Source organism: Oncorhynchus clarkii, chromosome 22 (assembly GCF_045791955.1).
Source record: "Oncorhynchus clarkii lewisi isolate Uvic-CL-2024 chromosome 22, UVic_Ocla_1.0, whole genome shotgun sequence".
Taxonomy (NCBI): domain Eukaryota; kingdom Metazoa; phylum Chordata; class Actinopteri; order Salmoniformes; family Salmonidae; genus Oncorhynchus; species Oncorhynchus clarkii.
In genome coordinates this window covers 9,699,991-9,727,374 of record NC_092168.1, presented here as the reverse complement: position 1 = coordinate 9,727,374, position 27,384 = coordinate 9,699,991, and the positions used below count along the sequence as shown (strand labels likewise).

The 27,384-nt window shown below is 42.8% G+C and overlaps 1 protein-coding gene across 1 annotated transcript in view; it reads left to right on the top strand.

The window, feature by feature from the left end:
• Positions 1-27,384, top strand: part of LOC139380228 (glycerol-3-phosphate dehydrogenase, mitochondrial-like) — a 40,862-nt gene that overhangs the window by 547 nt on the left and 12,931 nt on the right. Inside the window, exons 2-13 of the mRNA XM_071122763.1 lie at positions 5,459-5,565; positions 6,134-6,305; positions 8,478-8,602; positions 9,874-9,971; positions 10,749-10,912; positions 14,766-14,930; positions 16,035-16,179; positions 17,123-17,316; positions 20,689-20,823; positions 21,366-21,541; positions 22,503-22,634; positions 23,298-23,456. Of these exons, the coding sequence (XP_070978864.1) occupies positions 5,464-5,565; positions 6,134-6,305; positions 8,478-8,602; positions 9,874-9,971; positions 10,749-10,912; positions 14,766-14,930; positions 16,035-16,179; positions 17,123-17,316; positions 20,689-20,823; positions 21,366-21,541; positions 22,503-22,634; positions 23,298-23,456 (1,767 nt within the window). The 5' untranslated portion in view covers positions 5,459-5,463. The remainder of the gene's footprint in view (positions 1-5,458; positions 5,566-6,133; positions 6,306-8,477; positions 8,603-9,873; positions 9,972-10,748; positions 10,913-14,765; positions 14,931-16,034; positions 16,180-17,122; positions 17,317-20,688; positions 20,824-21,365; positions 21,542-22,502; positions 22,635-23,297; positions 23,457-27,384) is intronic.

Genomic DNA, 27,384 nt, shown 5'->3' with positions numbered 1-27,384 from the left:
CCCAGAATGATACACAGGTCAGGTTGTTTTTGGCTACAGTACACAAGTTGCAACTTGCTCATGCAAGGTGGGTCATGAGTAGGTGGGTCATTCACATTTGAGAATTGTAACTTGGTTTGATTTCACCTAATTGTAACATTCAGTCATAAAGAGCAAGTTCCACTTAATAAAAAAACACATTTCCCATCCCAAGGGGTTAAATAAAAATAGACTAGTAAATGCCTATTAAAGCAAACTGAAGACAATAAACAACTTATCTGATAGAAAGTGTTTATTTTACTGTCAAAATTGACCACAAATTGTAAATGGGATAATGTTGTTCATAAAGTCAGTCTCGTCCAAAGTTTTGTAGGTGAGTTCATCATGACTTACTTGAGGGTTGGATTTTGATTTTGACAATGCTCACTTGCCCAGTACCCACTAAAACAGGATAAACAGCTGCTGTGATTGCCTCTATCCAATCCTACCACAGAACACACAGATAACGGGACACACCAGCCCATCAGCACATTGGATCTGACTTTGTTTAAATAAAGTTAAACAAGTTGCATTTTTTTTTACGAACACCTTAGCTAGATGTAAAATTGCGCTTCTACAACCTCTTTAAAAATGTAAACATTAATTACACATTTCTTGAGTTATCTTAGAATCATTCTGACTATTTTGAGGAAGTTATACTGCCTTTTTCCCTATGGTGTCTCATGGGGGACAAACATCAGTAACTGCCACATCGAACCACACCACCAAGACTGAAATCAGTTTTTTTCTTAATGAGCAACAGAGAAACATGCGGAATCGGTGCATTCAGTCTCTCTTTAAGTGTTTGACCATAACAGGGGGAATGGAAGCTTGTTGTGTGCAACAGGGAGGGGCAATTTAATGCAAACTTCACCCCCCAAAATGTTTAACGTTAAAACATTTCTAGCCTGTAGCCCTATCTATGGGTAACAGGGTTGATGGGTTAAGCTCGACCCACTCAATTTTCCACCACAAAGCACCAGAAAATTGCCAAAAAGAGTAGAACCAGTTCTCCTACTTTGTTCAGGCTTTCTTTTGAAAAAAATATTTAAAGAGGAATAGTTTCTCCATTTTAAAACGAGAGTTCTGTTCACGTAACAGGGTTGACCTCAAAATAAGCGACATATGAAAATGAATCACTAATCACATTTAAACAAATAATTATCTTCAAAAAGGACTTTGTCAAAACAACAAAATAACTAGGGCTTTATTTACAATGATGGTGAATACATGGAGAAATGTTGGCATTAAAGTGGGTTAAAATATCCCTAGAAGTCATAGAGGGTGCACTGGGGGGGGGGGTGGGGGGGGGGGGGGGGGGTGTCAAAATGCTGAATTTGGCACTTTAGCAAATCTTTATTCTATATTAAAGGGCACTTCATTTAATATAACATACGTATAAATTCAATATTGGTGCACCATTTATACAGGAATGCAAAAGGCACTCTTTTTGTGGATTGACCCAGGTAACCTATTGATGTAATAACAATCACTGGCAGTATTACCCAGTATCTGCCTTTGTTACTACGATGCAATGTTTCAGGTCACTCATTGTTAACTAGGATAACGGATTTGGTTGCATACTGATACATGGATTTAGGCTAGTTTAGTACCTCAGGGGATAACAAGTTGCCACAGTAGGCTATTTGATTTATTTGTTGATAGAACTGACCAACCTCATGACATTGACTGGATGGAATCTCAACTTTCCCAGCAGTCTCACCCTGAAGGCATTCCATTGCCCTATGTCTTTTTTTCCATTTCTACATTCCCATTTTACAAGCTTAAATGTCTACTTAATATGCTTTAATGCCTACTCTTTAGAGCCAGGGAGCACTTCATCACTTTAATACACCTTTATATAACATACTGTTAACTAGCAATGCCTTATGGAATAGCTTGTCTTGCAGCTGGAAGGCGCCGCCATGGTATGATGGAGGTACCCGTTCACCATTCACATTGCGACAGTAAAATGGGGATAGAGGCCTTTGCATAGTACTGCCTTTATATCAGTCAGTGATGAATATTCATGAATCACAGTGTCATGACATGCTCTGTAATTGGCAGCAACATTAGTAATGACACTGCTGGTATTGAGTGCCTGCATATTCATGTCGTGGGCCAATATTTCCTAGTTGGGGTGTCTCCCCCCCCCCCCACCCTTTTTTTTTCTTTCTCAAAATGTATTTTGAAGCTGCAGGTGGCCTTGATGCCACAATCAATTGCCTGTTGGATTGTGCTCGAGTGAAAATCAGGGAAACCAAGCTTGTTTTGATGATTAATCTAGCTTGCCTAATCATCGTGGAAGACAAGGGGATCCAAACAGGCAAAGTTAGGCCTAGCCTAAATGTCATTGTTACACTTTGTATGAATTTAGGTCTAGCATGTTTTAGGCCAGTTTATCTACTTGTATTTCAAATAGGTTTTTGTTAGATGCGATTTTGTCTTACTCAGTCTTAAATCACCTTTCTATTATTCAATGAACTCATTCTAATTGATCCATATTTGAACCAGAAATAGAGGAAACCATGAGGCAACATTGTCTCTGACTGAGCCACTTGCCACTGTTTACTGTTATTCCATCTTTGCTTCATAATTTGCTGTGATTCCATTTCAGTTCTTCTAAAGTCTCCTGGAATGGATGAGGGAATTGGCTCAAGTTTTGTATAAACTGCATGGCTTTCTCCTTAAGCAGTTGGATGGCAGTATTTTCTCGCCTTGTGCCTGTGCTCCAACTTGTGGTGCTGATGAGGTGGCTATCCTGGCAACAGTTGAATAGGCTAGGCCAGGTTTCCCCAACTGTACTTGGCCACCCAAGTTTCCTGAGCAAAAAACAATAATATATTTTTTATTTTTGGACATAAAATACACGAGCAAATCAGCTCCAAGTTATTTAAAAAATATGTTCCAAAGTATTCCCACGCATAATTTAGATATACACTGAGTATACAAAACAATGGACTCTACAAGGTGATAAAAGCGTTCCACAGGGATGCTGGCCCATTATTTCCCACAGTTGTGTCAAGTTGGCTGGATGTCCTTTGGGTGGTGGACCATTCTTGAAACACACGGGAAACTGTTGAGCATGAAAAACCCAGCAGCGTTGCAGATCTTGACACAAACCGGTGCTCCTGGCACCTATTACCATACCCCGTTCAAAGGTACTTAATGCTTTTGTCTTGCCCATTTACCCTCTGAATGGCACAGACATAATCCAATTGTCTCAAGGCTTAAAAATCCTTCTTTAACCTGTCTCCTCCCCTTCATCTACACCGATTGAAGTGGATTTAACAAGTGACATGAACAAGGGATCATAGCTTTCAACTGGATTCACCTGGTTAGTCTATGTCACGGAAAGAGCAGGTGTTCCTAATGTTTTGTACACTCAGTGTATGTGATCATACAGAAATGTAAGCAAGGTTTGAAAGTATTATGTTTTACTCAAATGCAGTTGAAGTTGGAAGTTTACATACACCTTAGCCAAATACATTTAAACTAAGTTTTTCACAATTCCTGATATTTAATCCAAGTAAAAATTCCCTGTTTTAGGTCAGTTATGGTCACCACTTTATTTTAATAATGTGAAATGTCAGAATAATAGTAGAGAGAATTATTTATTTCAGCTTTTATTTCTTTCATCACATTCCCAGTGGGTCAGAAGTTTACATACCAAATACTAATTGAGTGTAGCATTGCCTTTAAATGGTTTAACGTAGGTCAATTGTTTCAGGTAGCCTTCCACAAGTTTCCCACAATAAGTTGGGTGAATTTTGGTCCATTCTTCTAGACAGAGCTGGTGTAACTGAGTCAGGTTTGTAGGCCTCCTTGCTCGTACATGCTTTTTCAGTTCTGCCCACAAATGTTCTATAGGTTTGAGGTCAGGGCTTTGTGATGGCCACTCAAATACCTTGACTTTGTTGTCCTTAAGCCATTTTGCCACAACTTTGGAAGCATGCCTGGGGGGGTCATTGTCCATTTGGAAGACCCATTTGCGACCAACAGTTAACTTCCTAACTGATGTCTTGATATGTTGCTTCAATATATCCACATCATTTTCTCTCCTCGTGATGTCATCTATTTTGTGAAGTGCGCCAGTCCCTCTTGCAGCTAAGCACCCCCACAACATGATGCTGCCACCCCTGTGCTTCACGGTTGGGATGGTGTTCTTCAGCTTGCAAGCCTCCCCATTTTTCCTCCAGACATAACGAGGGTCATTATGGCCAAACAGTTCTATTTTTGTTTCATCAGACCAGAGGACATTTCTCCAAAAAGTATGATCTTTGTCCCCATGTGCAGTTGCAAACCTTGTCTGGCTATTTTATGGTGGTTTTGGATCAGTGGCTTCTTCCTTGCTGAGCGGCCTTTCAGGTTATGTTGATATAGGACTCATTTTACTGTGGATATAGATACTTTTGTACCTGTTTCCTCCAGCATCTTCACAAGGTCCTTTGCTGTTGTTCTGGGATTGATTTGCACTTTTCGCACCAAAATACATTCATCTCTAGGAGTCGGAACGCGTCTCCTTCCTGAGCGGTATGATGGCTGCCTGGTCCCATGGTGTTTATACTTGCGTACTATTGTTTGTACAGATGAACTTGGTACTTTCAGGCATTTGGAAATTGCTCCCAAGGATGAACCAGACTTGTGGAGGTCTACAATTTTTTTTCTGAGGTCTTGGCTAATTTCTTTTGATTTTCCCATTATGTCAAACAAAGAGGCACTGAGTTTGAAGGTAGGCCTTGAAATACATCCACAGGTGCACCTCCAACTGACTCAAATGATCAGAAGCTTCTAAAGCCATGACATAATTTTCTGGAATTTTCCAAGCTATTTAAAGGCACAGTCAACTTAGTGTATGTCAACTTCTGACCCACTGGAATTGTGATACTGTGAATTATAAGTGAAATAATCTGTCTGTAAACAATTGTTGGAAAAATTACTTGTGTCATGCACAAAGTAGGTGTCCTAACCGACTTGCCAAATTTATAGTTTGTGAACAAGAAATTTGTGGAGTGGTTGAAAACTAGTTTTAATGACTCCGACATAAGTGTATGTAAACTTCCGACTTCAACTGTATATCTGTTTGGGCTTTTGCGGTCAATTTGCAGTCTCCAAATATTTGCAATTATGTTCTGTCTAACTGACCCTTCACTCAAGAAAAAATTGGCCTGTGGCTGAATCTAGTTGATAATCCCTGGGCTAGGCTCTGGTTGAGATTGATGGTTTCAGGAAAAAGGCACACACCAAACCACCACTGTTAGTCAGGTTACATTAGCCAACACAACACTAACGCCCTTGAGAGCAACATCCTGAACTTTGAGCAAACTGAACAAGCAAAAAATGAAAGGGGTACGTTAATACCAACTGCTTTCAAATGCAGATTAGTATCATGACTAGTGATGTGTGTTTTTCTCAGTTCCAGTTGTATTTTGTCTTACAGGAGGCATGGCGATCCGAAAGGCAGTCAAAGGAACTGCTGCCGTAGCAAGTGGAGGCTTGGTAGCCTTTTATGGCCTTGCACAGCTGACCGAATACAGGAAAAGACAGGTGAGCCTCTAGCGTCCACGTTGTTGAGATGCTACAGTGAAACTTGAAGACTGCATGTCAGCCAGGTCAAATACTGTATGTGCAGAAATCAGCTTACTTTTTGGTGACCTTGGTAATGTTTGTCCTTGTGGATCTCAATTTCTTGATGTATTAAAACGTTTATGTGTAGATTAGGCCCAGTTATCAGCAGATGGTTCCCTCCTAATAGACTACTTTACTTCATTTTTGTCTGGTGTAATGCTCTTTTATTGTACTTTACCATCTTAGCTTAACATATATGCATGTAGCATGCAGATTTTGCCATTAATCTAGATGGGCAATATTTTGAAATGGGGTGGGGTAGTAGGGAGATTGTAATAAATTAGCATGTGATTTATTGTTTTTTATTCCTTGGTAGGGTCTGAGTTTTTTTTCCCCCACAGAAAATGCCTGGTTTCTTTTTTCCTAAATCCATCATAAAGAATGTGAAGACGTGCATAATAATGAAACACATTTATTAATGTGCACTGTCCCCTGGAGTCATATGACAATGAAATGGATGACTGGTTTGTTTGCGTGGATGGTCTAGGCCCGACTCTCGCGCGTGGAGGCGGTTGAACAGGTGAACATGGCCTTCCAAGACGAGCTCCCGTCCAGGCAAGCCCAGCTAACGGCCTTACGCGCCACCCAGGAGTTTGATGTTCTCGTTGTAGGGGGAGGAGCCACGGGCTCAGGTTGTGCCTTGGACGCTGTGACACGGGGTAAGTTGCCTTTTGCAGTCTTTGTCACTTGCAGTCTATCAGTTGTTCCTAATGCTTTAACTGTCCTTTCCCCTGCATGTCTTTTGCATGTGGATCATTTCTATCATCATGTTTTAGAATATCACCAACAAACAATACTCTGGGCTCATGGAATGACTAATCTCTGTAAAATAACTGCTAAGAAACATAGTGAAATTGGCTGATTGCTGTACATAAACTATGACCACTTCATTGTGGATATCACAAACTATTAAGGCAAAACTATTTTGATTAGTCTCACATTTTTCTCTCTCAAATTCGGATGAATCCCCTTTATTCAGCTTTCACAACAGCTGCAGTTTGAATCCGCATTTAGCAAGGACTTTAAGCTGCTGTACACTTTTGTTCCGGTCCCCCCTCACAGCAGCGGGAGGATATTCTCTGTCCTGATGTTGCATAACCTTCTAGTCATGGTGCAGAAGCTGCCTCCAAGCCATCTCCCTGGGATTCAGCCTGTAAGGAGCTTCAGAAGCCAGCTACGGAGGCTGGAACTCCAGAATAGCTAGGATTGAATAGCTAGGATTCTTTTCCCCAGAAGAGACTAAGAGTCCAATCACCAAAGATTGAAATATGTCTCTTTCATTCCCCTGATGAGGGTTCCTCTTGCGGTTACCATTACATCCTAATCAATTATCTATGCTGCTCCAGTATCCCTGCACATGTAAATTTGGTATCGGAACTGACTTTTCAAATATTTCCTGTATATAGTATGCTTACTTACAAGCCTTTAACCAACAATGCAGTTTAAGAAAATCGATTTAAGAAAATGTTTACTAAATAAACTAAAATTTAAAAAAAGTTGTTTTTTTTAATTAACTTTTTATTTTTTATTTTTAAGTCTGTGTGGTCATTTTATTAATTGTTCAGCAGTCTTATGGCTTCAGGGTAGAAGCTGTTAAGGAGCCATTTGGACCTAGACTTGACGCTCCGGTACCACTTACAGTGCGGGAGCAGAGAGAACAGTCTATGGCTTGGATGACTGGAGTCTTTGACAATTCTTTGGGGCCTTACTCTGACACCGCCTAGTATATAAGTCCTGGATGGCAGGAAGCTTGGCTTCAGTGGTGTACTGGGCTGTACGCACTACCCTCTGTAGCGCCTTATTAATGTCGGATGCCGAGCAGTTGCCATAGCAGACGCTGATGCAACTGGTCAGGATGCTCTCGAAGGTGCAGCTGTATAACTATTTGAGGATCTTGGGGCCCGTGCCAAATCTTTTCAGTCTCCTGAGGGGAAATAGGCTTTGTCGTGCCCTCTTCATGACTTTCTTGGTGTGTTTGGACCATGATAGTTTGTTGGTGATGTGGACACCAAGCACCTTGAAACTCTCAACTTGCTCCACTACAGTCCCTTCAATGTGAACGGGGGTGTGTTCGGCCCTCCTTTTCCTGTAGTCCACAATCGTCTCCTTTGTCTTACTTACTTTATTGTGTATTTCATACTTCCAATTCTTATTTCTTGTGTGCATTGTTGGGTTATGAGTTTACAAGGAAGGCATTTCACTGTGCTTGTGCATGTGCCATTAAAACTTGAAACTTGATTTGAGGTTTCTTTAAGCTGTTTTTCTCCTTTATCGATTTGACGGTCTAATGGTGAAATAGCAGGGGTTTTGTAAACCCCCGCCATATCCCACTTTCCTAATCCACATTTATTTCCCCCTTTTTTTTTTTTCAAAATTGGGATTTACGGTGTCTTTCTGTCAGGGACAGCAAACAAGCCTCTAATGGTGGGAGCGAGGGGCAGTTTCAATGTTAATGAATTCTCTGGAAGTCAAGACAATTTCTCCTCCAATATACTCTCCTTTTTGATAACAATATAATTACAAAAACATGATTAAGTAAAGTGATTTGTACAGTCTTTTTTATTACATGTTTTACTTGTTAGGTCCTTGAATTGTTATCAAACATTTGTACTCGTTTTTGTGGTTCATACCATCGGTGTAATGAAAATGTTTGCAGTTTTTACCCAATGGAATATGTATGCCTGCACAATATTTCTCCCATCATCCATTATTACAGCAGTAGTCCATGCATATGAAAATAATGTGTGATGTATTCTAAACATTTGGGACAATAAGTAGCCAAATCTCAGCTTGCCGTTGATCTGTTGCCTCGGTTCCCTTCCCGCCGTCAGATCTTAAAACTGCCCTGGTAGAGCGAGACGATTTCTCATCTGGGACCAGCAGCCGGAGCACCAAGCTCATTCACGGAGGAGTCCGATATCTACAGAAAGCCATTGTGAAATTAGATTACGAACAGGTAAATGCTTCATTTTTTCTCTGCAGCTGACACTTATCCGGTGAATTCCTGGTCCGTCTGGTCATATTGCTTTATTTACCATCTGGAATCATTTTTCATTCAAAAAAAGGTCTTGACATGCTTGCCTTGAGTGAGTGCCTATGATTTTCTAAGTTATTTCAAAGAATTCCTACAACTGGGAAAGAGAGGAAGGAGTAGCTACCGCCCCTGTCATTATCAAGACGGGAATTAGGCTAATACAGGAAATTTATATCAGAGTAATGGGAGGAATAAAGCATTTGGGCCTTCTTTTGTCTGTTTAATGTTAAAAAGAGTCACCCAGGTTCGAACTCAAATGTCACTGTTTTCTGTTACATTTCAGAGTACAGGAAATTTATATCAGAGTATTGGGAGGAATAAAGCATTTGGGCCTTCTTTTGTCTGTTTATTGTTAAGAAGAGTCACCCAGGTTCGAACTCAAATGTCACAGTTTTCTGTTACATTTCAGAGCACTTGAAGAATCTCATTATTTTAGGGCTGTGTGGGTTTTTTTTAAAGTATTTTTTTCCTATCTGTTTGAACATGCTGGGGCCTTGGAGGTGAGCTGGAGAAGGGGCCAATTAGTGTGATTGCAGGAAACATAACTGCAAAGTCAGAAGCAGTGCAGCAAAGTACAGACTCCTCACCTACTCTACCAGCCAGCGAGGAAATGGAAAGCAAATTAAGGCAATTCATTCCATATTTGCTTTGGGCCGGCCACTTTGGTCATCCACGATAACAATAACATTTACACGTTTCTGTCTAGTAAATGATTAATCACCATTATACCATTTAAGTCCCTCACTTAAGAAGACATGACCCGTGTATACTGTATATCTGTTAAAGAAATACAATGAACCTGATGTTACTGTATTTCATAGCACGCCATTAGGATTAAGGGGTTAAATGTCTATTTATTCACACTTAATGGTTATATTAGCTACTCTGATAGGAGTCAGTGTAGTTCAGTATTTTTTTCTCACGTGACCTCAGCACTACCGTATTAGGCATTGAGAGAGAAAAAATATAACCAGTCTTCAGAAAGTGCTAAGTGGATAATGTTTTTAATTGTATCATTTTGCTCATTGTTTCATTTTTAAATTGTATAAATGGAATTGTTTAATTTCTTAAATGTTTTAAATATATATTTTTGTTCTGTGAAGCACGTTGCGTTCCATGTCTGAAATGTGCTGTATAAATAAAGCTTGATTTGATTTGGATGTAATCCATTTTGATCTTCTTTTCTCCTCCAGTATATGATGGTGAAGGAAGCACTGCATGAGCGTTCCAACCTCCTGAATATCGCCCCTCATCTGACTGCACTTTTACCCATCATGCTCCCCATATACAAGTAAGAATAACCTCCAGTCTCCGCCTCTCACATCATTTCTCACTACACATACCACCGAAAATACCACATGAAGCTGTAAACCTTTCACATAAAGTTTTGAAGATGGAGATAAGTTCCCCTGAATGGCAATAAACTTTAAGACAATCACCCGGGGCTGAGAGGCCCATTGTGGGTATGGGTAAAATGGCTGATGGTCCACCTGTACCTGCTCACCATCTCACCCCAGCTCTCTGAGCCTTGTGTGAACTTAGGGGCTTGATTTGATTGGTGATGCCTGGTATCATGAGCATTAATTGCACATGACATTTAAGATCCTTCTCTGGTATTTAAAGCAGTGAACAGGTGTGTCTCATTACTGAAGGGTGTGGGAAAACCGGTTTGGCTTCCAGTGCTCTGCCATGCACTGCCTAAAGTCATCATGCCAACACAGACCCTATATCCGTCACACTCAGAAGTGCACATCTTATACCTACCTACCTTCCCAATTCTATTATAGTCCATAAACCTCAGAATGTATTATCTATTGTATATTTAGCGTGAACCAAAAATACACTTACAGAATGACACCTAATTGATTCATAGTAAATCATCGGAACTTGATGACATCATCAAGTGGCACTTTCTTATGACCTTTTCTAATGATCTTTTTGATTACAGAACGTAGAAATGCAGCGTTTTCACATATGTAGACACTGGTATGGTGCTGGAGATGTTGAACATGAGGCCAAAAAGTGGTGGAACTCCCCTTTTAATTGTAACTTTTCCACTGTGTGTGAGGTGGTGGCAGCTTCCCTACTACTGGGCAGGGATCAAGATATACGACCTGGTGGCTGGAGCCCAGTGCTTGAAGAGCAGCTACATCCTCACCAAGACCAAGGCTCTGGAGCTCTTTCCTATGTTGAAGAGAGACAAACTGGTCGGAGCCATTGTCTACTATGATGGTAAGCCGCAAACCTTTTCACCAAATATAGAACCACTGACCCAATCAGTCCTGCAAAAAAAAAGACTGCACCTTTTAAAGTCATTTTTTTCACTAAGAATCCTTTTTTGTAAGTGAAATCTGTGTCATTTAACATATATGATATAATTAAGCAATAAAGCACGAGGAGGTTTGGTATATTGCCAATATACCACGGATAAGGGCTGTTCTTAAGCACGACGAAACGAGGAGTGCCTGGATACAACCATGAACCATGGTACATTGGCCATATACCACAAACCCCCAAGATGTTTCATTGCTATTAGAAACTGGTTACCAACGTAATTAGAACAGTAAAAAGTATGTTTTTGTCATACCGTGGTATATAGCACAGCTTTCAGCCAATCAGCATTCAGGGCTCGAACCACCCAGTTTATAATCCTGTATAGAATGTAAATTATTATTTTATCTCCTGAATCTTTTGTCTTTTATGTTCCTTCATAGAAATAACTTATTTTGCGTACACAGCAGTGTAATTGCTGGCTATGTGAGCGTAAACAAATTAGAAACAACGTGGTTTTAAGCAGAAAATAGCCAGTAGGCAATCCCTTGTTGTTTCCATCCAGTCCCAGGACCCATCTTTCCTTCCGGCTATCCGTGCCGCGTGTTGGCATCAGAAAGACAAAGCATATGTTGATTGTTAGCCGGGGTGTACATAGCATGTCCTGTTTACTCAAGGTCTCCTACGTAGCCTCAAACTCCCAACTTGGTTTCTCCAGGCTATCTGTCAGACCTCATTAAACATTTGAGGATATGTGGATTCCCATGTACTGCAAAAAAAGGCAACATATTTCTAAGGGAATGTGGCTGCGATCTGAGCAGTGATCTATCTGTCAGCCTAACTCATTTAGCAGAAGTAAGTGGGAGAGAGGGTGTTATGCTGGAGCTATATCATTTAGCTCTGTTTTATAATATCACTTCTCCGTTTGGTTTTCTTCAATGTCAAAATACAATTTTACCTATTTTTTTTTTTAAAAGCACTTCTCTAAATATCATACTATTTTGGTAAATGACTGAAACTTAAAAGGTGTAAAGACCTGGATGAAAATATTACGTTGTGTTGTATGTGTTAGGCTAGTTTGACAGACCATTTTTTCCCCCCCTTCTGTTATTCAATCGGTAACAATTATGGCAATGACATTTTAAAAGCTGACATTCCTTAGGTGGGATTGGGTTTTGACTGCTTCCGTTTATCTCCTCGGGATTCGTCAAGTCATCACGCTCACATAGTTTCAACATGTAGACATGCCTTAGCCTTAGATCATACAATTTAGTCCAAAATGATCAAATTGATTGGGGAACAACACACATGAGGAGCTATAGATCAAAATATTCCAACTGAAATGGATCCATTTCAAAGTTGATGGCAGTGAATACTATATATATATATATATATATATATATTTGTTCTTAACTGATTTGCCTAGTTAAATTTTTAAAATATATATATTTAAATATATATATATTTTTTTTTTAACTAGGCAAATCAGTTAAGAACAAATTCTTATTTAAAATGACGGCCTACCGGGGAACAGTGGGTTAACTGCCTTGTTCAGGGGCAGAACAACCTTCTTTATTTTTTTTTTTACCTTGTCAGCTCGGGATTCGATCCAGCAACCTTTTGGTTACTGGCCCAACGCTCTAACCACTAGGCTGCTATGTCCTATGCAATATTACAGTATAGCTGTAATAAGGTGATATATGACAATTATTACACTTCATTATTTTCATATGCATTTTTTAGGAAATACAGACTCTTTGTGTGTGTTTATCTCCCCTCCCTTCGTTGCCCTCCTCTCCTTTAGCCAGAGGAGTCATTCGCAGAAGCGTCTGGGATAATAACTGCGTCCCCCGCTGTACCTGCAACAATTTAATTGGACAAGTCAGCCCAGCCAAGCATCTCTCTCTCTCATGACTGGAAGACATGATGTCATTATTGTCCCTGTCATTTTGCAGCATTTTGTCCAGCCATGGAGTTCCTCTCACTCCAATGAGTTTTGTACCTCCAGGAGGCGCGGATTATAGTGGAGGAGGAGGTACGGGGCTGTAGGGGAGGAGGCCGAGGCTCCCACTCAACTGTCTCTCCTCTAGGGAGACATGACACTCAGTCCCCATCTCTATGCTCATTATTGATGGCCTGCGCTTTAATGTTCAGATTATTTGTATTACTTATTATCATTATTAGCGTTATCAGATTATAATCCCATTATTATAAATATGGCATAGTAATAATCATTTGTTACGTTATCTGTCTAATCCTGGAACTAAGTCACATTGAACATTGTGGTGTAGTTGTAATCGGATTATTTTAACAGTGTGATGGATGTAGCTGTAATCTGGGCGATGCGAATGTGTGACTGGCAGCGGAGCTAGGCTCATAGCGGAGAGCTGTGGATCATGAGGTTAGAGGTCAGCAGGGGGCTCAACAATCATCCAGGATCAGACACACTGACTGTACACCCACAGCACAGCACGTTAGCCAACCATACACTCTAATGGTCATATTCAGCCTACAGAGATGAGGAAGTGGATTCTATGGTCCTCCTAATACATCATGGCAGGGTGCATACTCTTGTATGTAATTCATTCTAAAATGTGGCCTTTAAATGTGTTGTTTTCTCATGTTTTACTTTTTGTTTCCAATTAATGAATTTATTTTTCTTAGTGGTGGAATGGCTCGGAGCATGCGGTAGCATTAACCAGCAGAGCCTACCAGTTACCTAGCCTCTGGTTGTTCAAACCGCAAATAAATCAAGGCACAAAAGAACATTCCTGCAAAGTAACAACATTCTCTTCCCCTCAAGGCCAACAATGAGGACTTGAACCTTGCCTGGCAATAACAAATAGAAAGAAAGTCGCCCAAGACACCAACATTAAAAGTGATTAATCATCTCTGTTCTTTTCTCTACTTTGAACCAAAGGATTTTCCAGCGATAAATCTTCAAAGATGTACATAAGAATCCCTTCCTAATGAAACCGGGCTTTGTTCATTTGTCACCTTTTAGACCCTTTCATTTAAATTACAAAACTTATGACCTCCTGACTCTTGAATATAGATCTGAGTATATTCTCAAGCCAGCGAGGGATTAATCCATAAATCTTGATACCAGATTCCTCTCTTCATTAAAAGGATTCTGCGGAGGGATCTTCTGCTTTACAAGTAGATCCGTCACTGTCAGAATCCCGCTCCTGATGCTGATGTACCAGGGACATTGCAAATAATTATTTTCGATGATCATTTCCCCACATTTTGCATCCCTTTTGAAAAGGAGCAGTATTATTGATTGGTTGTAAGTAGATTTTGTCCTCACTTGACCTAGTCCTCTGTGTTTCCTAACTGGACCGCGTATTGTATCTGAACAATGTGTATGAAGTATACATATTATAGTGATCATGTTCCACGTAACTAAATTAGTGTCCTCATGTTTGCAGGCAGTGACGGCACACTCATGCATGTGGTGTGTACTGTATACAGAAATAAGCATGGGTTATTAGAGAACAGGTAATCAATTCCCAACCCTCCGTACTTGGTAGGTTTAACACTTTGACCAGCCCTGCCGAGCCCAGCCCGCTGTTGTTCTTGTGTAGCCCCCCAGCCCAGTGCAGGGTGGTGGGGGCTCCATAAGAACAGCACACACAGGCCAAAGGGCCACTGTGGCTTTAAGTGTGCTCCTTGTGTGGCCAGAGCAGCCATCCCACTGATGCAAAGTGACAGGGACAGATGTGACATATCGGTTCCGACACACTTCCATACCACCAGTCACAGGCTGGGGGTGACTCACATCCTCTCCCCTGGTCCTGTCCCCCCGCTGCAGGACAACACAACGACGCTCGAATGAACCTCGCCATCGCCCTCACTGCTGCCAGGTATGGGGCTGCCATAGCCAATTACACTGAAGTGGTGCACCTACTGAAGAGGGTAGATCCTCAGATGGGCAAAGAGAGGGTCTGTGGAGCGCGCTGCAGGGACGTGATCACAGGTGAAACTACAGCTACAAAGCCGCTGCTTCCGCCCTTCCTCCCTGCCCCCTAGCACTCACCACAGGGCGTCAGCTCTCAGAGCCTGCCTGTTAGGTAGCCCTGTTAATCAGTGGTATTTTGCACATAGTCATCGCAGATCTAATGTGGGGCTTTAATATTTTATAAGCATTTTATGGTGTAGAGAGCTCCTTCCGATCTGCTAGCAATATAATATGGAATTAGCGTACTCCAAATGGCCTAACTTACCTTTTTAAATGTCACGCATAGCAGTGGCTTTGTAGGAATAAAACATAACCAAGATTTGAGGGTCTCAACACATGACTGCCCCCTGATGTTTTGAAAGATATGTGTGCTTTCTTTCTTTCTGAAGAAGAAATGGCTCACTTTCTTTGGTTTGAGAGAGAGGCCTCACAAGTAAAGCGCTTGTAAGAGTACTTTGAATCACTATTCGCGCTAATTCAGTTGACTCTATTCCTGTTTCTCTCTACGATGTGAATGTGTCAGGTGTTACAATTATATGCTTGAAAATTCGTACAAAATGTCATTTCTATGTCGCTCAGTTTAGCTTTTCGCTACTTTCGTTATGACATGGTGTCACAAGTCAAATTAGGAGGGTAGTCCGTTCTTTTAAGTCGTTGTCAAAACAGATCATTTAGTATCATCGTGCTACGTTTGATATGGGCCCCATTGTAAAGGCTCGTCAACACCAGGCAGCACATTAACAAACATGGTCTGCATCCCAAATGGTACCCTAATCCCTACATGGTGCACTACTTCTGTACTTCTGATCAGCGCCCTATAGGCCCTGGTCAAAAGTAGTGCAGTAAATAGGGCATGGCATGCCATTTGGGATGCATACATTTCCCTGTGCGCATTAAAAGCACTTCCTCGCACACTGCCTCTTGGGCTGCACTTTGACACAAAGAGGCGAGAGGGAAATTAGGTATGTCTGGTTCCTATTAATTACAGTCTTCTGAAGTCTCCCATGGACACACGCGAGCCACTCTATTACGGAAGGGGTGTTGGCTGATAAATTAATAATCCCGGTTGTCACTGGGTACAGATGAATGGCCCCTGGTGATTGATGCTGTTTTCTTTCATAGGGCAGGAATTTGATGTCAGAGCCAAATGTGTTATCAATGCCACGGGACCTTTTACCGATGCACTGCGGAAAATGGATGATCAGAAGAACCCCAACATCTGTCAGCCCAGTGCTGGGGTGCACATCGTCATCCCGGGCTATTACAGGTAACAAACGACGCCCCCTTTCGTCACGTCCCCCCCCCCCCTGCATCACTGCATCATTAGCGCCTGGCTGATCAATTCATTAGCACCATCGGCTGAGCCACGAGACAGGGACAGCCAGGACAAAACATAGGCACTCTTACGATACAAGACGCTCTTGCATGGATGGTTCAGAACAAGTGCTTGGTGCTGAGGGGTTCTGTTCAGGGGAATCATGTCTCTTTGTGTTTCTTCACACTCCCTGTTAGGTCGAAAAGGCCATTTAGATGAGTTTAATCAAGCTAACAGATGGCGTTGTATGCCGTTTATCTCCAGATGAATATGGATTTTTTGAAGAGCCTACTCAACCAGACTTTCCTGTAATGCCTACACTTTTAGGAAAAAAGGTGATATCTAGAACCTAAAAGTCCCCATAGGAGAACACTTTGAAGAACCCTTTTTGGTTCCAGGTAGAAGCCTTTTACACATGGGGTTCTACATGGAACCCAAAAGAGTTCTACCTGGGACCAAAAAGGGTTCTCTTGTGGGGACAGCCGAAGGAATCCTTTTTTCTAAGAGTGCTGGTTTTCTTGTTGATGCATGTTATTTGTGTTTGCAGGGCAACAAAAAGTGCCCCCCCCACCCCCACCCCATTTTCCGCCACCTCTACCCCTCCCCTGTTTCCTGTATTAAATTGAGTCAGTACCGTGTGCATGTGTTTTAAACAGGACAATATGAGTGCTATGCTGTCGCTGGAACTATACAGGAGCAGTGGTGTAGCTGGAATTGAAACCAGCAGAATTAATCTCCTGGAAAGACCGTTGACAGGAGCCTGATTATGGGGTGTCCCCCAGTCGGCCCGCTCACGACCCCCAGCAGACCAAAGGTTAATGCAGTCTTCTTGTTTGCTTCCCCCACTCTACTTCCACCACACCCCCTCCACCACACCCCTGCACCCTACCTTCAGTCCAGACAACATGGGGCTCCTGGACCCAGCCACCAGCGACGGACGCGTCATCTTCTTCCTGCCCTGGGAGAAGATGACCATCGCCGGGACCACGGACACGCCCACGGAGATCACACCGCACCCCATCCCCATGGAGGAGGACATCAACTTCATCCTCACGGAGGTCCGCAACTACCTCAGCCCCGATGTCGAAGGTGACTATGACCTGCGATGACCTGCTTATGGTTTCTCCGAGGGATTCACAGTGCAGGAGTAGAAGATCTCTACTATAATCATGAATTGACATTTCTTTACCAAACTTTTGATAATGCAATATGCGTTATCTATATAATAACTCAATTAGCCAGTTATATCTTTATAATAACTGGAATATCCAGTCATTTCAGAAGTCTGGATCGTTTTGTAAAAATGATTTACCAGTGAAATGCTTGTATTCTATACAGCATTTTTCCCCCAAGTCAATCTTCCATATGGTGATGGACAGGAAGGCCATGATGCTAAAGTTATAAAGGTAGCAATGTCAACACACACGGTATTTCCTTTACAAGCCATGAATCACTCGTGTGCTATACTTTTACACTTACGGCACTATAATGACGTTACAATCATACCTAATTCATAACAGACATTTATGATAATAAATACACGTCCGACAATCTCACAGTATCCCCCCCCCCCCCCCCCCCCCCCCCCTCTAGATTTACAAATAGCTGATGGAGCAAGCAGCTGACTGATATAAATGGGCTAATGTGATGGCAGTGTAGCACAGTGTAGGACTTCCGCCAGATATTAATTCATCAGGCGGCCACAGAGTGCAGACAGATACAAATTCCTGCTTTAATTATGTATGGGGACCTGCAGTCGAGAAACAGGAGACATCAACCAACAACACTCTGAGGATTTCTTATCGGAACTTTGTGAAGCCCTATTTCATTTCGTCCATAGTTGTTTTGTTTCCTTCGACTATAATGCACTGCTGCTTGTTGTTTCCCTAAACACTTAGGACAAAATAGATTATCTGCTTTCTACTCACTATACCTCCACATGGGAGGTTTGTTATGAATAAGTGAAAAATAACCAATACCACATTAAATTATATTGTTTTCGATTTGCGATTTTTATGAGACCTTCCTGTAGCCCTTATTATGTATTTTGTATATGTTTTTCCGATTTGGGGCCTCTGATGGCCTTGCCGATTGACTGGTTTATCAAAACCCAGGGAGACTTTATTAAATGAAGGACCGTTGGGTGTCTAAACAGAATGCAGTGCTATTGATTTTGGAGAAGTGGTCTAATTGTTTTCAGTGCACAAGGGGTTGTCGAGATTATTTGATTGATTAGCTTGATTCTAGTCTACAGCCACATCCTCTCCTGGCCAGCCAATCTAATGGCACAGTAATGCCAAAGCACTGCATTCTCCATCATTATTTTCCATCTATCTATATCCAGCATAAGATTTACCCCAAAAAGTTTTTGCACATTTCCTACTCATTAGCTGCCAGCTTTCCTTCTACCAAGACCTTGAGACAGTAGAGAGGTGGCACCTGTACAGTACAGTAGCTCTGTCTGTATGGAGCGTATGGAGGAGGACTATGTGTCATGGTGGCTCTGCGACTCAGGTCTCAAACCAGCGTCCGGGCAGCTCCATGCTGCAGCCAGCATGCTCTGTGCTCTGGACGGCCCGCCAGGCTGACATGTGGCGTATGTCTGGGCGAGACCCTGTCTCCCCAAGTCCTGTGGTCACAGTCGGAGCAGAAGACCCTACGGCCTGAGAACAAAAAAAACACACAAGTGTGAAGCGATGGAGCCGGAGGCCATGAGGGAGCGGACTTTTCTCCTCCGTCTCATCTCTCCGTCCTTGCCTGTGGACGTGCTGGGGCTCCAGACGTGGAGTCTTCAGTAATTCTGAACGGCAGAGGAAAGGAGAAGAGGAGGATCTTTCCAGGGGGGATTTGTCACATTATGTGGCGGTGACACCTCAGAGGAGACATAGTGGCCTGGAGTGGACAGGCAGTGTCTCCTCAGTCCTTTCCTCCAGTCTTTCCCGTAAGGAAGTGGTCTCCATGGCTTCTCACAGTCACACCAACCTCTGAGTGACACCCAGCAGACAGTTCCAGATCCCTACTGGAACCAAACCTGGGTTCAATTACTATTTGAAATAATTTCAAATACTTTAGCTGGGCTCGATTGAGCTTGCCTGGCACAATGGAACCAATAGAATAGTCATAAAACTGCAAATACCACCCATCTGGCACTCCAAGCAGGCTAAATCAATTGCTAATGGTGTTTAAAAGATTTAAAATAGTTTTGAACCCAGGTCTGACTGTAACAGGACCGTACCAGTAGCACACCCCTGGCCTGCTGTTGCTGCAGCTGAAGCACTGGGCCTGCTTTGTTCCTCTACTGCAGTACGGACTGGACTTATGTCCCAAATGGCACCCTATTCCCTATATAGTGCTCTACTTTGGACTTGGGCCCATTGGGCTCTGGTCAAAAGTAGTGCACTATATAGGGAATAGGTTTCTATTTGGAATGCACCCTCTCTCGGCATGGTGGAATGTTTCCACACGGCCTCCATTCCCTGATAATGAGTCATCCCAACAAAGGACCCGTCAGTTCAACTCATATTGTCTCTTATAATCCAAAAATGGCACTCTTTTTCATATTGTATCCTTCACATCCCAGACAACCCACATTTCTGCGTGGAAGAATATGTCCTTTGTTCACAGCCATACTTTTGAGGAAGGGTAAATGTATATGTTTTCAGTGTGAGTTGAATGGTTTTTTAGGCATGAATCAATCTCAGCAAGACTTTTGAGGCTGTCCTAATATGGACACCATACTGGACTAGAAAGTATACCCACAAAGTTGAAGTCAGTCAGACTGAGTCGGTGAACTCTTGAATGCAGCCAGCAGGTCCCCTATGTTGAATACAGCAAGAGTTGGAGACCGAGCGGGCTGTTTCCCTATTCCCCTATATTGTGCACTAGTTTTGACCAGAGCCCTATGGGACCTGGTCGAAAGTAGTACACTAAATAGGGAACAGGATTCCATTTGGGTTGCAACCAGAGATGTTGTTTATCATGCATAGCTCTCACTTTGCACCGCCGTACAAATTAGCTTTGTCTCTATCTGCTCCCCTTTTACTGCCCATGTGAGGCCTTCAGCCCCATAGCTACTCAGCTGTCATAAATGTTTAAAAAATGCCCTTTGATAACGAGTTTGTCATTGTTTTATTCAGAAATATCAACCAGCCCATTATAGTGGCAGCTATTTTTTCAATCGATACACAACAGCATATTAATATTTAATTCTTTATATGTCACCGCGATATGGAGAGAGCGGCTGTTGTGGCGTATGAGTTGGAAGTCATTTATTTTCTAGCAATAGAGGAGCGAGGTGTTATTTAGGCGTGCAAGGATTCCACTAGCTGTCCATCACTCTCATAGCTTTGTGTTTCTCCTGCTTTGTGTAGCCTAACGTGTGTGTGTGTGTGTGTGTGTGTGTGTGTGTGTGTGTGTGTGTGTGTGTGGTCTCACTCTGTCTGGACTCTTTGTCCTGTGCAGTGAGGAGAGGAGATGTCTTGGCAGCCTGGAGTGGTATTCGTCCGCTGGTCACAAACCCCAACTCCAAGGACACTCAGTCAATCTGCAGGAATCATATTGTCCACATCAGTGACAGCGGACTGGTCACCATCGCTGGTTAGTCTGTACAGTCAAATGTTTCACTGCATTTTATCAATACTAATCATGCTGTACATGTAACTTACTTTGTGTGAGATAATATAGGCATATACTTGAATTGCAGCACTAACAAGTCTATTACAGATAGTGTGGTAATAACACCATATTAGCACAAGTCTATTACAGATAGTGTGGTAATAACACCATATTAGCACAAGCCTATTACAGATAGTGTGGTAATAACACCATATGAACACAAGTCTATTACAGATAGTGTGGTAATAACACCATATTAGCACAAGTCTATTACAGATAGTGTGGTAATAACACCATATTAGCACAGGTCTATTACAGATAGTGTGGTAATAACACCATATTAACACAGGTCTTACATATAGTGTGGTAATAACACCATATTAGCACAAGTCTATTACAGATAGTGTGGTAATAACACCATATGAACACAAGTCTATTACAAGTAGTGTGATAATAACACCATATTAGCACAAGTCTATTACAAGTAGTGTGATAATAACACCACATTTTAAATCCTTGTCTAGGTGGGAAATGGACTACATATCGCTCCATGGCGGAGGATACCCTGGATGCTGCAGTCAAGGCCCATAACCTTTCTGCTGGCCCCAGTAAGACAGTGGGCCTGATGCTAGAGGGAGCTAAAGACTGGACTCCTACCATGTACATCCGCCTGGTACAGGACTATGGCCTGGAGGTGGAGGTGGGCACAACTACTAGTTGCAAAATTCTGTTAACTTCGCCAACATTCCCAGGTTTTTCTGAAATCCTGGCTGGAAGATTCCCGAAATCAGGAAGGAATAAGCAGAAGGTCCGGAATCCTCCACCTAGGGTTTCTGGAAAACCTGGGTATTTAAAAAAAGTTACCAATCATTTTAGGTAGTTGTAATGATTTATTGAGGTGCCAACTTTAAAGTAATGGTCTGCCATAATTGTATGACATCAATTTGTAGGAGGATACTAATGAATAGTCAGGCCCATTTGTAAAGCTGAATTGAATGGCTCCTTTGGTACATGAGTCCACACAATCCCGGAAGCTGCTGTCAAATGAAGATTGTGCCATCAGTACCCTGACATCCCAATGATGAGCCACATGTGTTCATCTTGGCCAATGAGTGAATTGAACACCAGTGCTTTTAGCACAGTGGATTAACAGTGCAGCTTGCACTCTCTCTGTCACTGCACCACTCAGACACATCTCCAGGACAGTCCACGCCATGTTAGACTTCAAATGAACTGTACAATGACCTGCAAATGACAAGCCGAGAGAGTTGCAGCCCCCTGTGACTTAGTGTGAATGAGATTTAACCCTTCGTTAGCGCGGAATAGGGAAGAAAGCCTAATCTATGATCCTGATGTTGCCGGAATGTTTAAAAAGGTCAATGTGCTGATATTTTTGACAGCGTGTGACCTTTAGTGGAAAAAAAGTAACCAAACCGGTTGAATTGAAATAACTTCTTCTTTGTTTAGTTCTGGCACATAATGTATCACAGTCAAAGCATGCTGTCTCCTCTGCAGCCATCTCCACCATGAGTGACTCGACTGTTAATACATCGTATTGATCTCATATCAAAAGGTGCTGTTTAAGTGCAATGGATTTCCCAGGGAACATTGGCCCATTCTGTTTGGATTTTAACTGGATTGCAAATGTGTGTGGTGTCCAGGTGGCCCAACATCTGGCCTCTTCCTACGGAGGGAGGGCTTACGAGGTCGCCAAAATGGCCCATGTCACCGGCAAACGATGGCCCATTGTCGGCAAACGCCTCGTATCTGAATTCCCCTACATTGAGAGTGAGGTTTGTATGTACATTATATCCAGGGCTGCAAAATTCCAGTCACTTTCCCCAAAATTCCCAACCGGGAATTCTGGGAAACATAGGAAGTTACTGTAGTTAGAGACATGCTCCGGTACTTTGGCATATTTTTTTAACATCCCACTCTGGGCTAGGTGTGTGAGTGTGTAGTTCATACATGCATAATCTATGAGCAGAATGACTGTTTTACCTCAATTAGCCACAAAATCCCTAGTTTGAAAGCAAATGTTTTCTTGAAGCTGTGCCTCGCTATTTTCCCTACATTTCCCCTCACCTGGGTCAGTCCCCTAGCAATTCGAGTTCTAGAAAATGAGCTTCAGCCCCTCGCATTTGAATGACTGCTAGCAAGAGGCCTGCCCAGCGTTATCCAATGAGTTTGCTGGGTGGGCCCAACGGCTCAGTGGACACAGCAGAGAGAGAGAGAGAGATCAGTGCACATATCTGCACATACAGTATGTGACACAGTACGCAATTTTCAGGGACCACTTTTGGCTAGCGAGTGCTACTTTCAGAACTACTTGCTAAAAAGAATACAAAAGTACCGGAGGATCTCTTTAACTCCTAATCAACAGAGCTAAAAGAAGAGTGAATACGTGAATGACCAGAGGTGCATAAAATGTAGACTAAGCATTATATTGTTTCCAGGTCCAGTATGCCATTAAAGAGTATGCGTGCACGGCCATTGATGTGATCGCCAGGCGCACGCGGCTGGGCTTCCTGAACGTGCAGGCGGCCGAGGAGGCCCTTCCACGCATCGTAGACATCATGGGAAAGCAGCTGACGTGGAGTGAGCAGAGGAAGAGGGTGAGCTGCACCACTCTCTCACAGTAGGATTGCAAACTTCCAGAAACTTTCCAGAAAATTCCCAGGTTTTCCAGAAATCCAAGTTGTAGGATTTCCTTCTAATTTCCTTCTGATTCCAGAAATCTTCAAACTGGGATTCCTGGAAAACATAGATATTTTGGGAAAGTTACTGGAATTTTGCAACCCTATTTCACAGACAAAACCACTGCATTCAAACCGCCACATCTTTCCTTAACCCATTTGTACAGTATACAATCGATATGTAAGAAAATTCCTATTGACTGGCACCATTCCCAGTATCTCTCTCCCATCCCGTCACTGATTTTCCCGCTCGGATATTCCCGCACGTGCATTTTGATCGACCTCACATTAACTTGGGATACGTTTGGTCTTTATTAAGAGCCATATATTGGCTTTGGTCATTACCATAGGTTAATTATGGAGGTTTGCTTTATGCTGTTGCTACATTCACACTGTAATCATATGCAGCTAACAAATGCCAATTACTGCTGGGGTATCCCCTAAATAGGTATTGTTTTGATATTTCTATTACAGTCTAGGTTTTGTTTGTATTGGACTATTAATAGAGAAATGCCTAACTAGAGCTTTGATACAGTTTGATTCTCATGAATTCAGATGGGGCCTCACCCTTCCTCTAATTCTCTTTCTACATTGAACTTTAGCCCAGTTATGGAGTGATTCTTGCCTGCAATCCTTAGAGCACCTTTACCAATCCATGACAAGTCACATTCAAAGCAAACCGGTGTTGAATGTGAACGTATTAAGTCACCACTATGGATAACTGACCCCTGTTTTTACCGTTTTTAGGTTGAGAAGGTATTTAGAAAGCCACTAACCTACAGCAGTCGTGGTAGATTGCAGGCCACCTGTTTGTATGTGGGTGTCTGAGTGTCTGCTATGTGATCAATGTGTGCTAATGGAAGTAGTGCTAGTGCTGCTGTGATGAACGTCTGGTATTCTAATGGGCCATCAAATCATATTGGTCACATACACATGCTGAGCAGATGTTATTGCGAGTGTGGTGAAATGCTTCTGCTTCTAGATCTGACAGTGCAGCAGTATGTAACAGGTAATATCTAACAATTCCACAACAAAACCTAATACCCACAATCTAGTAAAGGACTGGGATAAGAATATATAAATATAAAATATATGGATGAGCAGTGACAGAGCGGCTAAAATGCAATGGATATTACAGAATAGATAGTATAGTATACAAATCAAATCAAATGTATTTATAAAGTCCTTCTTACATCAGCTGATATCTCAAAGTGCTGTACAGAAGCCCAGCCTAAAACCCCAAACAGCAAGCAATGCAGTTGTAGAAGCACGGTGGCTAGGAAAAACTCCCTAGAAAGGCCAGAACCTAGGAAGAAACATAGAGAGAATCCAGGCTATGAGGGGTGGCCAGTCCTCTTCTGGCTGTGCCGGGTGGAGATTATAACAGAACATGGCCAAGATGTTCAAATGTTCATAAATGACCGGCAGGGTCAAATAATAATAATCACGGTGGTTGTCGAGGGTGCAACAGGTTAACACCTCAGGAGTAAATGTCAATTGGCTTTTCATAGCCGATCATTCAGTGTCTCTACCGCTCCTGCTGTCTCCTAGAGAGTTGAAAACAGCAGGCCTGGGACAGGTAGCACGTCCGGTGAACAGGTCAGGGTTCCATAGCCGCAGGCAGAACAGTTGAAACTGGAGCAGCAGCCCGGCCAGGTGGACTGGGGACAGCAAGGAGTCATCAGGCCAGGTAGTCCTGAGGCATGGTCCTAGTGCTCAGGTCCTCCAAGAGAGAGAAAGAAAGAAAGGAGAGAAAGAGAGAACGAAAGAGAGAAAGAGAGAGAGAATTAGAGAGAGCATATATAAATTCACACAGGACACCGGATAAGACAGGAGAAATACTCCAGATATAACAGACTGACCCTAGCCCCCCAACACATAAACTACTGCAGCATAAATACTGGAGGCTGAGACAGGGGGGGTCGGGAGACACGATACCCCCGGACAGGGCCAAACAGGCAGGATATAACCCACCCACTTTGCCAAGCACAGCCCCCACACCACTAGAGGGATATCTTCAACCACCAACTTTCCATCCTGAGACAAGGCCGAGTATAGCCCACAAAGATCTTCGCCACGGCACAGCACAAGGGGGGGCACCAACCCCGACAGGAAGATTACGTCAGTGACTCAACCCACTCAAGTGACACAACCCCCCTTAGGGACGGCATTGAAGAGCACCAGTAAGCCAGTGACTCAGCCCCTGTAATAGGGGTAGAGGCAGAGAATCCCAGTGGCGAGAGGGGAACCGGCCAGGCAGAGACAGCAAGGGCGGTTCGTTGCTCCAGTGCCTTTCCGTTCACCTTCACACTCCTGGGCCAGACTACACTCAATCATAGGACCCACTGAAGAGATAGACTTAAAGGTTGAGACCGAGTCTGCATCTCTCACACACATTCCATAAAAATGGAGCTCTATATGACCCTGCTGGTCATTTATGAACATTTGAACATCTTGGCCATGTTCTGTTATAATCTCCACCCGGCACAGCCAAAAGAGGATTGGCCACCCCGCAAAACCTGGATTCTCTCTAAGCTGTTTGCTTAGAAATTCTAGGGACAGTAAGGAGGCCTGCGTCTTGTGACCGTAGTGTACGTGTAGGTATGTACGGCAGGACCATATTTTAATTTAATTGTACCTTTATTTAACTAGGCAAGTCAGTTAAGAACAAATTCTTATTTTCAATGACGGCCTAGGAACAGTGGGTTAACTGCCTGGGGCAGAACGACAGATTTGTACCATGTCAGCTCGGGGATTTGAACTTGCAACCTTCTGATTACTAGCCCAACGCTCTAACCACTAGGCTACCCTGCCGCCCCATATACAGTATACAGTATATACATATGAGATAAGTAAAGTGACTAGTGTTCCATTTAAAAAAAGTAGCCAGTGATATCAAGTCTGTATGTAGGCAGCCTCCTCTCTGTGCTAGTGATGGCTGTTTAACAATCTGATGGCCTTGAGATATAGGCTGTTTTTCAATCTCTCTGTCCCAGCTTTGATGCACCTGTACTGATCTCGCCTTCTGGATGGAAGCGGGGTGAACAGGCAGTGTCTCGGGTGGTTATTATCCTTGGTGATATTTTTTGGCTTTTATAATTTTTTTGCCTTCCTGCAGTTGCCGTACCAGGCGGTGATGTAGCCCGACAGTATGCTCTCGATTGTGTATCTGTAAAAGTTAGTGAGGGTTTTCGGTGACAAGACACATTTTTTCAGCCTCCTGAGGTTGAAGAGGCGCTGTTGTGCCTTCTTTACCACACTGTCTGTGTGCGTGGACCATTTCAGTTTGTCTGTGATATGTACACTGAGGAACTTAAAACTTTCCACCTCCTCCACTGCTGTCCCGTCGATGTGGATAGGTGGGTGCTCCCTTTTGCTGTTTCCTGAAGTCCACGATCATCTATTTTATTTTGCTGACATTGAGTAAGAGGTCATTTTTCTGACACCACTCTCCAAGGGCCCTCACCTCCTCCCTGTAGGCTGTGTCGTCGTTGTTGGTAATCAAGCCTACCACTGTTGTGTCATCTGCAAACTTGATGATTGAGTTGGAGGCGTGCATGGCCACGCAGTCGTGGGTGAACATTATAGGAGGGGACTGAGAACGAACCCTTGTGGAGCCCCAGTGTTGAGGATCAGCAGAGTGGAGATGTTGTTTCCTACCTTCACCACCTGGGGGTGGCCCGTCAGGAAGTCCAGGACCCAGTTGCACAGGGCGGCGTCAAGACCCAGGGACTCAAGCTTAATGATGAGTTTGGAGAGTACTTTGGTGTCGAATGCAGAGCTGTAGTCAGCAGCATTCTTACATAGGCATTCCTCTTGTCCAGATGGGATAGGGCATTGTGCAGTG